An 18087-nucleotide genomic window follows, 5' to 3' on the forward strand; every position below is an offset into this window, starting at 1 on the left:
TATGGGGGTGGGGTGGGTTGAGGTAGGAGAAAGAAGGCGTGATAGATAACCACTGAAGTAAGTTTTAATTAGAGAGCCATAATACCACCCTCTCCTCTGAGGAAGCCTGCTTGAGATTACACTGTAAAAGAAATGACGGGAAAGGCGAAGTTTCAGAACAGTTGAGATTTTGCAAAGCTCTGACGATCCGGCAGCGTTCTCCTCTTGCTTTTTTTTTTTTCCCAGACAGACAGATTCATCCAGTTGCTCTGAAAACCAAATAATGAAAACATAGCTGGGATTTAGCAGGTTTCACTGGGAATTACCTATGATAGAGGGCAGGGCTGCACTTCCTCAGAACATGCTCCTGCTGTAAAAATTCACAAACCTGGCATTCATACAGGCATCTGTCGCTTGCTCTAATGCCAGTTCATAGTATACATACAAACATCTGCTTCCATGCACAAAGGGATACAGAACGCTTGACAGGTCTGTGTTAGCAGGGTTCGCAATGCCAGTTCTTTATGCAAAAACCCTAATGCTTCCCGTCAAGCCATTAGAAGTGATACAATCAGCCCAGGCCCCATTAAGCCATCAGTGTCCACCTGTGATAAAGATGGCCATTTGTTTTCTTAAAGCCCACTTAATGTCTGCTTAACTCAATTTGTCAGGAAATGTAGAACAATTTCCTCACAGCCTGAAATTTGGTAGTGGTTCAAAGTCAAAAGGCCAGGTCTAGTCTTATTCAAATGATATAATAAACAGTCTTCAAATCGAAATCTCCCCTGAGAAGCCTATGTTGACTTTAAAAAATAATAATATTATCTGAAAAAGAATAAAATGTGCATCCTTTGTTATTAATTTCTAAATCTCTGGTATCTATATACCAGTAAAAAGAGCCATTACCAGAGCATCTGAGGAAAAAGCATAATTACCTTAAATTCAGCTAGAGGTTTGTTTTGTAAAAAACAGAGCAGTACTTTTAAAAGTACCAGTCCCTTAATATTTCATTATTTCTCGTCTCTTTGAAAATGGATGGCTATTGTATTTATGACATTACTTTTTAGTCAAAGACATCTGAAATCAGGTTAAGACTGATATTATTTCTTTGTATTTACCATTATTTATTTCATTAAATTTCTTAGAATATGAATTTAAAATAATGGGGGGGGAGGTTTTCCCCCAGCCTCATTCAAATGGCAATTACAATGACCTCTACCATTTGAAGAGTTTGGTTTTATTATTCTCTTATGCTAGATTATAAACTACTTGAAGGCAAAGACCAAATATTTTTTCAACCTTGTATTTCCCTAGATCTAATGCAATGCTTTCCATAAGCCTTTATGACATGTTTCATATAACCTCAGAATGTTATAATTGGAAGTGACCCCAGTAGTCATCTATTCCAATCTGGACCTGAATAGGAATCTCCTCTCTGTTTTTGACAAGTGGTCATTCTGCCACCATTTGAAGACCTCAAGTAATAGTGAACTCATTACCTCTTGAACTAACCCATTCCATTTTTACTGAATTCAATTTGCTATTAAATTAGATCCCCATCCCATTTTTCTGTTCCTAGCTTATTCATTTGCACACAGGCAAACCCTTGTTTGTCCAGAGGACTTGAAAGGTTCAGGTTAACCATTTCTAAAATTAATCAAGTGGCAGCTCTCCCATGTGTTTTGAGCATGCTGAATCCAGTCCTATCTGCACAACTATTCCATCTGTTGTCAGTCTAGTGACCAATGCCAACCTAAAATCCATACCCATTTTTCTATTAAATTTAACAAAAGGTCTAATTCTTGCTTCCCTACCCATCCCTCTCACTCAGAATTCTTCACTTTAGATCCAACTTAGTAAGCATTGAACTTTCCTTATCACAGAACTGAGTATTAACCTGAAAGAAATTCTCTTAGACAAAGTAGAGGATTGATTTAATTATCTGAATAACTTGTGCAATGGATAAATATAAATTAAGAACACAAAAGCAAAAGTAACTCTTAGTATCAGGAATTATCAGGATAACCCCTTCAGTTCTCCATTGGCCTTAACTTGTAGAATTACAATTCAAGAAAAATAGCTTTCAAAGTACAAAAGAAAATTATGAAGGGATACAGGAGAAGACACGACTAGAAGATTCTGAGTTCCAATTTTTATTTTTATAACCATTTATTTTGTGACATTAGAAAGGTCAGGAAATTACCCTATGAAACTTCCTCTCTAAACCACAAAAAATCAACTGATTTTTAGCTGCAAGTATGGCTCAATTCAAGTGGCAAGAAAACTCCAATTTGGGATGGCCTCAACTTAGAGAATAACCAGAAGGTAAGTATAGGATAGAAAGTATCTCTACAGGTTGCAAGCATCATGTCTCCATATGTTTTTATTCCTGCTCTGCTCTTCTTAGATGTGCATCATATGCCTATCTGGCACCAGCAGGTGAAAGTGAATCTTGAGATAGGCTAGAGTCTCAAAGGAATGGCAGACATTAAGTTTAGCATTTCTGATCCCCATTCCCTGCTAAAAGGTTAATAACAGCATAAAGACCAGCACAAAGACCAGCACAAAGACGAAAGATTCTACTCCCAATGTTTCTAACTGGGAAAATGGTATTACTTCTGCTGTGTCTGTTATAAAAAAAATCAGAATCAGGTCTGCCTCATTTGATAATTAGAGGACACTAGACTGAAGTTTGAATTCTAACACACTCTTCCTGTGTGTAGCATCTGATAACCACTTACTGTTCTACCTCTATATCTCCACTGAGAAATGCTAAGAAACATAACTACTGCCACCTGGGAAGGGTTTTTATTATGGATTTGGTAGGGTTTTTCTTTTTTTTTTTTTTTGAGGCATAATGTTTTCAAAACCATTTGGGTTCATGAAAAGATGTCTTAGAAACTGTAGACTGTTCATTCTCATTTTGTAATCATTCATAGATTTGAAAGCAAATTTTCCATCTTGGTTTTCTTTTTAAATTCTATTCCCCTCCCCAATTTCTAAAAAAAAAAATAATAATAAAATCCCCTACTTGCTTCTTTATAGGGAAGTGTGGGCTTAACATTGTAGAACAAAGTCTCTATTGGCTTGAACTGCTGTTAAGGAGGTGTGTGAATGGCCTCAAGTTGTGCATTTATGGAGAAAATATCATCCAGATGCTCATCCGCTCTTTTGAACAGAAAACTACAAGGAAGGCCAAAATTAAATATAAATCTTTAACAAAATAATTCAGCATTTTCTTACATTTTGAGTGGATGCTAATTGAGACACACAATCGCCTCTCCTGGGATTGGAGTTTAACTATTAGTTATCAGAGTTCACAGAGTAATTAACACTTTGAACTGATTACCAAATGGCAATTCTTGCTAGAAATATCTAGGTGATATATAAAGTGGACATATGGTAGAGCACATCCCAACCACATTCTACCTTGTCCTTCTGCACCAACACCCCCCAAAAAGCAGGCACTCTGATTATAATGAACAGGACAAATTTTGTTTTTCAGTAAGGTATTTGCTATTACATATTGCATGTAATGTATGGTGCTGTTAAAGGGAAAAAATTGGAGTCCAAGTGGCTGGAAAGTTAGGTCTGCTCTGTAGCACTGTGAGATTGTTGACATCTGCCGAGGTTGGAGAGCTCAGTAAGCAGGAAATGGGGTGTCACTCTGAGTGGTAGTTTACCATTATCCTGGCATCCTAATGAAGTGTCTGCAGTGCACAGAGCTTCTGGATGGCATCTTAACGCACGGCTAAGCAAAAGCACTTCTCTCCTTGTCACTGTCATCCATCTGCCTGCACCCCACTGTAGCCAATGGGATGGAACCATGCTACAATGGGCTATAAGCCATTTAGAGTTGCACGTTGCATAATCAGTCCCATCAAATATGTAAAAAATGACTATTATTGGTTATTTTCCTCAAACTCTGGCACCTGGAGTTTGATACATTAAGTTTAACTTTCCTAAGTGCTTTTTTTTCTATTAATTCCAATCCCCCCCCCCAAATGGGAGCTAGTTGCATGCTCATTGTCTTAAGTCTTTCTAATGGATTATAAGAGTCATATGAATATTCATTAAAAACTTCACTGTACATTACATTTGGAAAATTTATCAATTTACAATATAATGCAATGGTCATTTTCTTTTGCAATATCTGCCTTTGAAGAAAGGAACAAGAATAAATCAACTCAAATCACAAATTGGTTGTTTTCTTCTTAGAGCACATTATTTTGTTTTCAGTGATCGTTTGAGAGCTTTGTATGGATTTTTTTAAGCCACGGTGTATTTCACAAAATACATTTGCATTTAAGCTAGTGTTGTCAATGCCAGATGATTAAACTTGGGGTTTTAATATTACCTCAAATCAAATTAAAATGAGTTTGAGATGAGATTATCTGTCTTAGGTGACACAGGTGAGGAGAATGTATTTAATCCTTCCCTCAACTTCTGGATATGACACATGTGATCGTCTTCAGACAAATTTTCCCAGCAGCTTAGATCTAGAGGCAAGAATTTAGGCAGTAAGAGAGGTAGGAGTGTAAAAGGGAGATCTTTAGGATAAATAGAAACAATAGGAATTGGCTCAATTGGGAGGGAGGTTAGGGGGTGTCTTTAGATAAACAAGAGGGCATAACATAATTTGGTTGCATCAGGAATTTTTCGCAGGCATTAAAACTATGGTAAACATAACAGCAGGGAAGCTTGCACAGCATCACAGTGGGGAAGCTTACAAAGCGTCTGCCCGCCCTGTGCCTGGCTAGAGCCACTGCTAGAAGTCTCTGACTTTCATTAGCACTCAACAATTCACCCAGTTCCCCTGAAAAGGAGAAAAATCAAAGCAGCAAAGCCCCTCATTAATTATGGTAAATGCTCCCAGGTTACAGTGTTTTGGGGGGCAATGGCTGGGATGGTGTTGAGTTAGAACAAAAGCTTCATCTTGAAACAAAAAGAGGGAAATGGGATATCAGTGTATCCCTTTCATGCGCTATTAAGAGAGTATTTTGGAATATTCTACTACCTCATTAAATTAATATTTTAGATCACAAAATTACGTGGCATGTCATCCCATCTTCAAGCAATAGAGGCTTAGATTCTTTCATTTCACACATAAAATGAGCCAGTTATCTATATGAATCCATATCACAAGTAATCATTTGGTATTGAGCATACATGAAAATCTTAAAACAGATACGCTTTCCCTAAGGGAAACAGGTACTATAATAAAGTTGGAATGGGAACCCAAGCATAAGAAACAGTTGAGGAGAGCCAAAGGTGGTTCTTGCATTCATAAGGCTAAAGAATCATATTCTCTGTCCCCTCAACCACCCACACAAATTTTTGCTTCTTGTCCATAAAAATGGGCTTCCTCAAATTAACATAGTGTGTGTTTTTTTAACAAGCCAAGATGAAATGAGAGGTGATTTTTTTTCTAAGTTGATGCACTAGAGGTTAGTTTCTTCATTCAGATACCCCCCCAGCTGCTGTCAACATTACAGCACATCAGCTTTCCTTCATGTTCCTATGTTTTTCCAGAACTCATTTGCAAGAGTCTCAGCAATATTAAATACCACCTCCAAACCCCTTTTAAACACACAAAGAAATAGAAAAACTCATCAGAACTAGACCATTGAGGAAAAGATCCTTCCAGATTTACTGTTCACTACACATGTTAGTATAAAATATTCCACAAAGTCCCGTTTGTAATTCATTTGAAACAATCTTGATTTGCTTAAATTGTCACATTCTTCTTACACATTTCTTTCTAAATGCAAAAATGGCAAAGAATTCTCCTCCCTCTTCATTATAAAAGTGGAGACTTTCTGGCTTGTTTATTCCTAACGGAACACTTGAGAAAGAAGAAAATATATAAATATCTCTTTCAGAAGATTAGTTGTCTCAATCTTTTAAAATAGAGGATTTGTTCATTTTTTCCATAGTAAAAAACTTGTGCCTTTTATTGTTGCTTTCTATTGTCAGATAAATATATTTAATTTTCTTGAATTACTTTCATGGTTACAAACCATCATACCTTTTAAAATCTGCCATTCCTTCATTTTATATGTTATCATATATCTTTAGGCATCAAATATGGAAGTGATTCATCCTTGGTATCTCCTTTTGAAACAAATTTGTGGTAAGAATCCTTTTCACCACTGTAACTTAATAAAAAGGCATCTGAAAGAAAACCCCTCTCAAAAAACTAACAAAAATGAAGGAAGCTATAATTTGCTCTAAGGACATACATTTTCATAGCAAAACCTAGGCTAAGCATTTCAGGCAAAAAATAACATAAGTGTTTTGAGTATTTCAAATCAGGCATAAGAAATTACATCTGATCTACTGGTAAATATTCTATTGACAAGGTCAAGAGCAGAGACAAGCCTGGCCACTGGGATAGAAGTGGGAACAAGCATTAAAAAAAAAAAGTAGACAGTTTATCAACTTCAGTTATGAAGGACAATCCCTTCATAAAATGTTTGTGTAGAAAAGTCACATAACTGTAAATGTAGATTCATCCATCTGTGTGTATGCCACATACATACATTAGTTTTAAAAAACTATGTTAAAATTTTTAATGAAAAAAAATGGCTAATATTTTAAAGAAACTATAAAAGGAGAGGGAGTAGGAGAGGAAAACGAGCTGTGGCAAAAAGCCTAGGCTCAGCAGCTTTCTGTGGGAAATGGTGAAATGTGACTATGTGATTTATAATGAGAAAAGGTATCTACAACATACAATTTTCTACCTAGCTGCAAATAATAATTCATAGTGATGTCCCTTCCAGATAAAAGACCTTTGCTATGTAGGACCCATGTGGTAAAATGATCATGATAAATGTCAGACCAGTGCAGGTAACGGCTTTACAAACCATTAAGATTAGCTGGTTCTTTTTTTCGATGATAACAGTAACCATGCTGTGACTCTATGTGGTAATAATATCTCAGTACTGATAAATGCCAGAGCCAGGCAGAGGTGTTTATCATTCTCAGTTCAGAAATGCTGACTAAAGTTACCACATGTTGCCTGTTTTTCTTCTTTTACAATAGATTCACAATTTAAAAATAGGCTGATTCATAAAATAATTTTATGCCCCAATTTTGGAAGGATTTTGCTGCTTTTACAATTCATTAACATTCTCTTATTCTGGGTGTCCCTGTTTAGTCATATCAAAAGGTATTAGTTAGAAAAAAGTCTCTTATATAAGGCACTTGCCACCTCCTGAATTTTTTATTTTTTTTTTATAAAATTGAATGGATCATAGGTAAGACTTGATATCATTTTGATTTTAAAATAACCTTAAAAATAAAAGCATTTTAAGTTCTTACTTTACAACAAATGTCTTTAATGACATTCTCCATAACCATGGGAAATGCCTCTAGCAAATATTTATTTGTATTTTATGTGATTTCTTTTTTTCCTTTGCAAATCTAATCTAACTACTTAATGGTATTCATAAGTCTAGGGAGGAAATTTAAGTCACCACACTTTCAATTTTGGAACCTCAGTTCTAGCAAATGTTCTGTGGTGATTTCAGTCCTTTGAAAACATGGCAGGATTTTGTCTACATGTAGAGTTGGAGGATTTACTGAATTGAAAAGTTTGGGGTTAGGACTTGGTCTATTTAGTCAAAATGGTAGTGGTTGTTAAGTCACAACAAAGACTTTGTGATTTCATTTGGGCTTTTCTTGGCAAAAGTACTGGAGTAGATTGCCATTTCCTACTCCAGCTCATTTTACAGATGAGGAAACTGAGGCAAATAGGGTTAAACATTGTGCCCAAAGTCACACAGTTAGAATGCATCTGAAGCTGGATTTGAGCTCTGAAAGATGAGTTCTCCTGACTCTAGTGCTGGCACTCTAGTCACTGTACAACCATGTAAAATAATATTCTGTTCAGTTGAGAAATGGATAAATAAAAAATTTAGGAAAAATTCTCATAGGATATTTACATTTTAGAGATATGAAAGAGTAATTTTCAATGGCACTAAGTTCAAGGTCCTTTAAAAGTGACATTAATCCAGTTAGACCACTATAGTACCTTCAGATTACATTCAGAGCCATCATATTTAATGGAATATTTTAATTGCTTTTAAGGTTTATTTGAGGCTAGTTATTTCTATTGTTCTCTTTACATGGCTAGTCCACCTCCTTATCTCATCATGTACATCTTTAATGATAGCTTTCATTCAGCTTATTAAGTATAGTTCATCAGTATTCACATATTACAATCAATTTTTGTTCACCATAGGTTGTTCCATTGTCTTTTGGATAAACTATGGTTTTGATTCTTTGGTGACTGTGGAGTTCCATAATCCACAGTCATTCTATACCATTTGAAGAATACTTGTTTTAAAATTTTAAGTGAGTTTTAGGGAGAGGTTCATGTAATTAAAAGTGGTATAGGCCATTCCAACCTATTTTTTTCTCTCTAATTGTGAGTCCAGCTTGATCTTCTTCTGTGTCTAAGCTTTGTGTGCTGAAGGATCAGCTCAATGGGTAGACCACTCAACTGCTTGTCATAACCTTGACAATAAGAATTCTTCATCCACTTAGTTATCCTGTATGTGAATTATTAGGCCAAACCCTTCTAAGTGGTAGTGAGTCTTATTTAGAAGCATCTGCAGCAATTTAGGTCTCAGTGCTTTCAGGCCAGTGTCATTAGTATACAGGTGTGTCGGGGGGGCATATTACAATTTTTTGAGAATCCAACTTCTATTTAGATTTTGCTCTTGGTCTTCTCCATGACTGTGGCAAACACAGAACTCCCTGTCTTGTGCCTATTGATAGAATAATGTTGAAAATAGATCATTCTATTAGGATATCGATTAAGAAATTTTATGTTATCTTAATATAATCATGGAATATGCTTGTTTTAAAGCCTCTCAAAACCCCAAGAATTTTGGGAGACTCTCCAAACAACCATTTATAGTAGCTAAATCTCTCAAATCATTTGACAGTATGTTAATTCTGAGGCAGATTTTCAAGACCAATAACATTTATAATATTAATATTATAAATTTTGTCTCTCAAAGTACCTACATACTTCCTTAAAGAAATCTATAGTAGCAAAATTCCCTTCGCAGTCTTCATTCCCCTTAGGTGAAGATTTCCCACTTTTCCAAACCTTGATCCTGGCCTCTCCCTTTTCAAGATTCTTGTCCCTTTCAAAAAGCTCTATGTCTAAAGTTTGTGTCCAAAGACCAGAGATGCTACTCAGAGAAGACAGAGACAAGTCACATTTGCTTCTCTGTGTTTTTTAGCCAATTTGTGTCTATGGGTAATTAACTAGTTTCACTGAGCCTGCTATTTATTGCCCATGGTAATACATTTAAGACCATTTTTATTTAAGGTATTGATTTTAGCCAATATCTTGAACATTGAGGACTTTGTAATGAAAAGGATATGGATGTAGAGAAGAAAAATTTTATTTGTACATAGTACAATAGAAGGAATATAGGCATAGGAGTCACAGGATGTCAGTATTCTTATTTTCCCTTGGTCAAATCTTTTAATCTCTGTACCTTAGTTTCTCTATCTGGGAAATGAGTGGCTTAAGCTAAATTATCTCTTAGGTCCCTTCCCACTCTAAATCTATGATGCTCACGATTACAGGGAATGAGTTCTAACTATGATCTAAGTTCATTTAAGTTTGGAAGATACTTTTTGCCCTTTCATGTCCTGAAAATAATATTCTTCAATACTTGGATTGAACTATTCATGGTCAAGCTTAACATTGCCTATAATCAGGTTTCCATCATACTATGTATCTACACATAGAATGTCTTTTCCCTTTAATTCAACATAAAGCATAGCCTTTCAGTTGTGCAGGGAAAAAAATAACCGGTGAAAAATTGCAAAGTGGCGACTTATGGGTTAGCATAAAGCCCATGATTTTTCTTTGTTTATAATAACATGACATCTCTATTTACGACGTACCTACTTTTGAATTTTAACAAAACACTCCATTGATAATTAATGACTTTCTATATATTTACAAAACCATCACATACTGTAGGCTGCTGCTGCTTTCAGGGAATGGCACTAGGGAGGGAAATTTATGACTTAATGTTATTTTGAAGACAGCCTGAAACTGTGAGCAAACAGGTGTCAGTAGGGCAGAATAGGAAGCTCAAAAAATAGTCTCTAGAATCTCCCAGCTTTAAACGTGTAAAAGTCTGTGCGTTTATATACACATGTGGACTAGATAGGAATTTGTCCCAGATTATTTCTTTACACAAACTAAATTTAAGCTGTTGTGAGGTCTTTCTTCTTTTTAAGCATACATTTCATTAGCCTAGGAGGATGAGCCATATCCACCCACTACAATTTTAATTGAGTAGTGAAACCCAGAGGGTTTTTCCCTAATTGGAAGACATATTAAAAGTGTTAAAGTGTACCCATGTTGAGGATCTAGACCTCATTTTCACTCCCTCAAAATGAGTGACCACTTTATAACCAAATCCAAAAATGACCAACCCAAGCTCCTGCCACCTTAATTTGGGGTGTTATGTGTCCTAAGGAAAATTAAAATTGCACAGGGCAAAGAGGGCTATTCTTTTCAAATATAGATCAGTTGTAGAGGTGACTTTGTTATATGCACATAATAATTGAATATTACTTTGACAAACAATCACTGAAATATTAACTTCAGTCCTAATAAAAGGAAGGAGCTCTCCTTTAAGAACTTCAGATATAAAGAAAGAATAAAACTACTGAAATACTGATTTTGATGAGGGGTAGTTTGTCTTTTCTCATTCTGTGTCGGGACAGTTATCAAAGCAGAATTTATTTTGAATAATGATTTGTTACAGCTATAAATAAAACTAATAATAAAGTCATAGATGGTAGGGCCAGGAAAGAGTTCATGGGTCATCAGGTCCTTTGTTGTACAGGACATTCCCCTTCATCATATTCAGTGAAACTTTATTTTATCTCTTCTCAAATAGGAACCCAGTTATAAATGTCCTTGTTTTAGTAGTGACATTTCATGCAGATCAATGCAAATGTAACCATCATAAACCATATTTCTAAAATTATGGATACTATGAATCAAAGGAAAATTCTAAGGCCAATCCAACATCCCAAATCTAGTCACATTCCTGTCTTATTACCAATATTATCTTATTACTTATGATGTCACCCAGCAGAGTTGTTTCTGTTGCTTATTTACTTATAATACTGTTCTTAGGGTTGAGAGAGGGTTCTGTTGGGGAATCAGTTTTTGAAATATATCAGAAGGGTAAAATGAAGGTTCTAGCCAAAAATAAAGTCCTACAGGATGAGGTGGTCCCAAAAAAGTGGTCAGTGAGTAGGAAAAAAAAAGAACAAAAACAAAAACAATGAAAATTGTTCTCTGGATACTGGGAACCAAGACTAAAGGAACAATACTGAATCCTTAGGGACAGAGGGTGGGACTACAAACAAAGGAATTATGGAACCTATTACTAATTAAAAGAAAAGAGGCATCTGGGTGAGAGCCTGTGAATATACAATTTACCTCCAGTATCCCCAGTTCTCCATTAAACAATGACTTGATTTCCTCCCAAATAGTCATAATGTAAGCAGATCAGAGGTCTCTGTCTTCTCAAAACTCCCAAAACTTTGCAATACTGAGAAACCATATAATGAAAGAAAGATAGTGATTTTTTTTAAAGTCTTTCAAATTCAACTTGAGATAGTTAGCACGGCTTTCATAAGTCATGTTTTGATGTTAGATATTAGATCATTCACTAACCACTCAGGATTATAAATGATGATTCCAAATGCTAATATGACACATCCATAAGTTGATATTTAAAGGTGTCATTTCACTTTTGATTGTACTCGTTTATTTTTTGTTGTTTTTCACCACATTCCTCCATATGTGCAGTTTCCACATTTTTATAGGTACAAAAATAAGGTAAGTGTGGTATTGATCTGAATGGGAGACCACTATGTTTCCATAAGGTTTTAGCCACAAGATTTGGGGGGGGGGGGTATTATTCTTTAGAGAAAATAAATCATCTCTGATATTTATTTTCCCCCAATTTAAGACATGTGTCCTTTTCTGCACAGTTCAAGTGCTAAAAACAAATTAGCTATGAGACACTGAGTAACATAATTTATTTGTGGCTCTGTTTCCTCATCTTTAAAATTATAACATCAGATAAAATAGTTTCTAAGTTACATTTCAACTCTAAAATTCGATGACTATAATAGTTGACACCATTTTCTCTCCTCTTACTCACACCTCAATCCCTTGTGATAGGTCTTTCAAATTTATCACTCAATGAGAACTGCTTTCTCCAAATGACCAATGTTTTCTAATAGCAAAATCTAATGGGTTTATCTCAGTGCCCATTTCCTTTGACCTTTCTGCAGAATTTGACACTGTTAATCACTCTCTTCTAGATGGTTACTCTCTTCTCTCAGGGTTTTCCTGACATTATTCTCTCTTGATGCTGCTGTTACCTATCTTCTCCCTCCTTTATAGCCCCCTTTATTGGATTATTAAACAATTCCTCCCCAAACAGTAACTATGCACTGAGTCCCTATCCTGAGTAGCCTTCTCTTATCTCTCTACAAACTTTTATGGTGATCTTGTTGTTAATTCCTATGAGTTCAATGATCATTTCTATGCAAATGATTCATAAATTAAATGATCTCTCTGAAGCTCATACCGCATCACCAAATTCTGTTCAGCATTTCTCTCTAACTGCTCCATACACATTGCAAACTTAACATTTTCAATACAGAACTCATTATCTTTCTGCCAAAATTCACACTTCTTTTGAACTTATTTATTTCCATTAAAGGTACTATTCACCTACTTTTGAAAATGTAAAGTTATCCTCTCTCCATCATCCCATACTCAATCATTACCTGCCAAATCTTGTTCATTCTATTTCTTTTGCATCTCTCTCTTTTGCTCCCTTCACTCTGTTTCCTATTTCCACTGCTATTACACTTGTTCAGGCAGTTACCTCTTTGGATTATTTTAATAGCATCCTAATTGGTCTCCAGGGCAGTGAAGTGGCACCATGGATTCAGCACTAGCCCTGGAGTCAAGAAGACCCAACTTCAAATCTGACCTTAGGCATTTAATAGCTGTGTGACCCTGAACAAGTCATTAAACCCTATTTGCCTTAGTTTCTCCATCTGTAAAATAAGCTGAAGAAAGAAGTGGCAAACAAATCCAGTACCTCTGCCAAGAAAATCTCAAATGGGCTCATGAAGAGACAGATACAAATAAAATAACTGAACAACAAAAATTGGTCTCCTTGCCCCCAATGTTACCCTCACCCATACAACTACCAAAACAATATTTCTATAACAAAGATTATACCACATAACTCTCCTTCTCAAATCCTAGAGTCTAATAGAATACCCAGTACATAGTAAACATTTAATATTAATGTTCATTGACTTTAATTAGAATGCACTCCCTCCTCACCTAAATCTCTTAAAATATATAGCTTTCATCAAAGCTCAGGTCAAAAGCTAGCTCCTTACATAGGATACCTTTGGATCTCCCCAGTTGCTTTTGGCCCTCAAAAATATTAATTTGTATTTAATCAAATGAGATGAAATAATAACAACAATTGACATCAATTTAGCTTTTTATGCTTTTCACACTTTCTCTCCAAACAATTCTGGCAAGTAGATACTATTATCAGTCTCCAGGACCTGAGGCAGATGGAAGTTAAATGGCTTTGCCCAAGGTCACACAGCTAGTAATTGTCTGAAGCAAGATATTAATTTGGAGCTTCCTGACCCCCCCCCCCATCCAACCAGTACTCTATGCTACCTTGCTGCCTTAAAACTTCCAAACTTTAAAGTGCTATCTAAATGTGAGCTGTTAACATTCTTCCCATTCATATTTTTTGCATTTGTTAATATGATGTTTTCCTAAATAGAATGTAGATTCCTTGAAGGCAGAGGATATTTCTGTGTGTATTCAAATTCCAGGACTTAGTATAATCCCTGGCACATAGCTGGCTTATTGATTGATTAACTATACCATGTCTAAATTTGTCATCATATCAGCTACCTACTTTGTCAAGTATGGGTGAAAGTAAAAAAATTATTCGCTCAAAGGAAACTCAAATATCATTTCTCCAAAATATACTTCAAGTAGACAGCAAGATATAGTGGGGGAAAGAGTGGATTTGGGAGAATTAGAGTTCAAATGTAAACTGTGATTCCTAATCGTGTGACCTTGGGTGAGTACCTTAACTTTTCTGTCTTAGTTTCCCTACTTGTAAAATGGAATAGATAAGTTCTAAATACTGTGATTCTAGGCATATATATTATACAATTTAAATAGACCTATCACATATTATACTTTATTTTTATGAATTGAGTTATAGGATATAGAGATATCTTTCCCTGTGACCTCTGATAAAAATTAATCAATAAATAAATATTTCTTTTTAATCTATATTATTCCAGGAAAATGTCAACAGAGTAGGAGAATTAATATTAACTAGCAAATATTAACAAAGGACAATGAATTAGCCTCTTCATCTATTTTACTTTCTTGCATAGCTTGTATTGAAAACAAACATCGCTTTCCTCAGAGTCAATAAGAATTCCATAGAGATAAAGTATGAAAGGAAAAGGGTTCAAATTAGAAATCTATAAACTCAACAAGTCATAATGGAGTATTATCCCCTTAATATAGAGGTTAAATTAATTATTTAGAAATTAAAACAACACCATTTTTGAGGAATAGCATATTTTTAAATGTTTCTCAACAAATCTCATACCATTTCAAAGAATATTTAATTTTAACTCTTTTTTTTTCAGCAGAATTTTATAATGTTAGAGAAGAAAGAAAACAAAAAATACTAAGGAGAAAAATAAATTGAGTCACAGATTCCTTGAGCTGTTTAAAGTCACTCAAAGCCACATAAAAAAGAATATTTGTACTTGTATCTAACTGTGTCTTTGTAAAAATGAGCATAAATTTGAGAAAAACAAGTTAATTCCCTGTTTGCTCCACAACTTAGAAGATATGACTTAAAACATGCTGTTACTATTTTCAAGTTATGATGAACCCCTCTAGAATCTGATTAAAGAGAAATTCTGGGAAAACTCTGATAGATCTAGCCACATATTCTCTTTTACAAAGCTTCTACATGCTAAAGCTCTGGTTAAACCTATGGTAAGAAAAAAACTGTTTTAACTAGCTTTACTCTCTGCTTTTTATTTTCTCTCCACCAGAAAAACAAGACAACAACATGAGAATTGAAGCTGTAAAGGCTCTGGTGCAAAAGCTTCCTCCACCAAATCATGACACAATGAAAATCCTTTTTGGGCATCTAACTAAGTAAGTTGCAAGAATTTGTGGGGAGGCAGGAGGAAAATGTCTTAAAATTCTTTCAAGTTAGTAGTTCTTAACTAAATTCTCTGAGATAAGAAGCTTCTTAATCAGTCAATCCAAAATTCTTCAGTGTGGCCTATTTGAGTCCTGGTATAGGACAGGCTTTGTGGAAGGACCTTATGAAATGATTCTTTGTCTAGGTACAGCACACAACATTTGGATGCTAGATAACTACTGGTATCATTACCAGCCACTCTTTATCTATTTGTGTTTGTCTCTAATTCTTATGATTGATGCACTATCCAATGGAAGAGATCAATCTTCATGTTAAAAAGTTTAGCCATTAAGTTGAGTATTAGCCACTGATGTTAACCACAATTCCTGTAACTAAATGGATTCCTTGAATAATAACAGGTATAAAGAAAGCAAAGTAAGTAAAACTGATCATGCATTAATAACTTTGGAAGAATTAGTATGCTTTCTCTTAGTTGCAAAATTGTGCATCCAAAGGCACAAGCACAAGTATCATGATCAACCTCACCATCTTTTATTAGGCTTTGCACCATTACGAAATACCAACCCCAAAAAATCAAGTGATTTATTCTTATTTTCCTATCTCTCCAATATTTTCTCTGGCCATTAGGTCAACTGATTTCCTATCACATTCTACCTATTGAAACATATGAAATTTAGAAAAAGTAGAAAGACAAAATCTAGAAATATAATGGATATTAAAGGCTCAATTAATCTTATTTTTGAAAATCAGTAGCCTAGTGTGATTCCTCATAGTTGGTAAGAAGCATTTGATAGGACTATAGACAAATCATCATCATCATCATCATCATCATCATCATAGTAATGGCCACCATTTATATAATGCTTACAAAAAGATACATAACAGGAATGTGCTGGAGGCAGATCCTACCTACTGGATGAGAGCCAATTGTTGAGTTTTCATTGTGAAAATTTATACCTCAGAAACCTACAAATCAGGGTCTGATTTATTATTTTGTTCATTTCTAGACTTAAAAAATAGATGGATAAAATGATAATGCAGATTAAATGTAAAAGGATATCCTGCTGTGTTTTCCTCACACAGAACTATCCCTCTTATACTTTTGCAGAGATGGTAGTAGAGCAGTGGCAAAGGTGGCAGAGGATGTTAAGAATCATACTGTTTTTAAACAATCTATAAACTTAAACTTAATTATTGGTGCTCTATAAGAATAGTGTAGCTAAATGGAAGGATGGTTAAGAGGTCCTCCTTTCCAAACGAAAAATAAAGGATTTGAGGAAATTATTATATATATATAAAAGGATCATTTAATAGGATATTTGGTTATCTTGTAAATATTGCTCATAAGTATTTATAACAATGAAAATAATTACAGTGTACACATCAACTTTCTCAGTTAGTCAATAAGCATTTATTAAGTACCTACTATGTACCAAGAGCTATACTAGTCACTGTAGATACAAATCAATTGAAAGATAGTCCCTGTTAACAAGAAGTTCACTCTCTAATGGGAGAGATAACAAGCAAATAAATACATACAAAAAAGCGATACACAGAACAAATAGGAAATAACTAAAAGAGGAAATTAAAAGGGGTTGGGAAAGGCTTCTTGTAGAATAAGAAATTTTTAGTAGGGATTTGAAGGAAGCCATGAGGAGATCAGGAGACAAAGGATTCCAGGCATAGGGGACGATAGAAAAAATCCTGGGTCTAAGGGATAAGCATCTTGCTCATGGAACAGCAAGGGGAGGAGTGTCCCTAATTAGGAGAGCATGTTATAGGGTAAAAAATGTAAGAAGAAGAGGCAGCTGGTGGCTTGGTGGATAGAGATTCATGTCTAGAGACAGGAAATCCTGGGTTCAAATTTGGATTCAGACATTTCCCAGCTGTGTGACCAGGGGAATCATTTAGCCCTCATTGCCTAGCCCTTACTGCTCTTCAGTCATAGAACCAATGTATCGTACAGATTAGGGTCTTTAAAAACTAGGTAAGTATTTTTACAAATATTTTTTTAATTTTTTTAAAATTTTTAAAAAATTTTAAAATTTAAAAAAATTAATTTTTTTTTAATTTTAAAAAATAAAAAAATAATTTTTGAAAAGTATAAGAAGACTGGAAAGGTGGATCAGGGAAGGGTGGACATTTATAAAGGAGTTTGAATGCCAGAGGATTTTGTATTTTGCCCCTGAACATGATGGGGAGCTACTGGAGTTTTGTGAGTTGGGGCAGGGAATGACATGGTCATTATTTTAGGAAAATCACTTTGGCTTCTGAATGGCAAATGGATTTGAGTTGGGAGAAATGTGAGGCAAGCAAGTTCACCAGTAGGCTACTGCAATTGTCCAAGGATGAGATGTTGAGAGCCTGTACCAGAGTGGTAGCAATATCAGAGGAAAGAATGGAGCATATTAGAGAGAAGTTGCAAAGGTGAACTCAACAAACCTTCTATAGTTAAAGATGTAAAGGTTGATAAAAGTTAGATTAGATGGATCAAGAATAAAAAATTAATTAGGTTGAAGATTTACAAAGTATATAGAATCCTTAAGCCTATATATCATGTCTATATTCTTCAAAGAAAAAGGAATTAGAAGGCCCAGGATACAGCAAGCATCAAATCATATCAAATATACAAAAAATAAACTTTATTATGTATAATGGACAAGAAATAGCTTGGTACTAATGTGAAAATTCTTCCTTAAATAGCTGTCTCTGCAAAGTCAAACTACCAGCTTTTTAGAGCTTGAATTGTAATTTAACGCAACTTCAATCTTACATATTTAAATGAGCTATT

General features: G+C 34.8%; 1 protein-coding gene across 5 annotated transcripts in view; it reads left to right on the top strand.

The window, feature by feature from the left end:
• Positions 1-18087, top strand: part of ARHGAP15 (Rho GTPase activating protein 15) — an 892738-nt gene that overhangs the window by 798662 nt on the left and 75989 nt on the right. For all 5 annotated transcript variants that reach the window (XM_056793814.1, XM_007494120.3, XM_056793815.1 and 2 more), the window contains one exon: positions 15181-15286. In XM_056793814.1, coding sequence (XP_056649792.1) covers positions 15181-15286 — 106 coding nt within the window. The remainder of the gene's footprint in view (positions 1-15180; positions 15287-18087) is intronic.

The sequence above is a fragment of the Monodelphis domestica genome, chromosome 4, assembly GCF_027887165.1.
Source record: "Monodelphis domestica isolate mMonDom1 chromosome 4, mMonDom1.pri, whole genome shotgun sequence".
NCBI lineage: Eukaryota > Metazoa > Chordata > Mammalia > Didelphimorphia > Didelphidae > Monodelphis > Monodelphis domestica.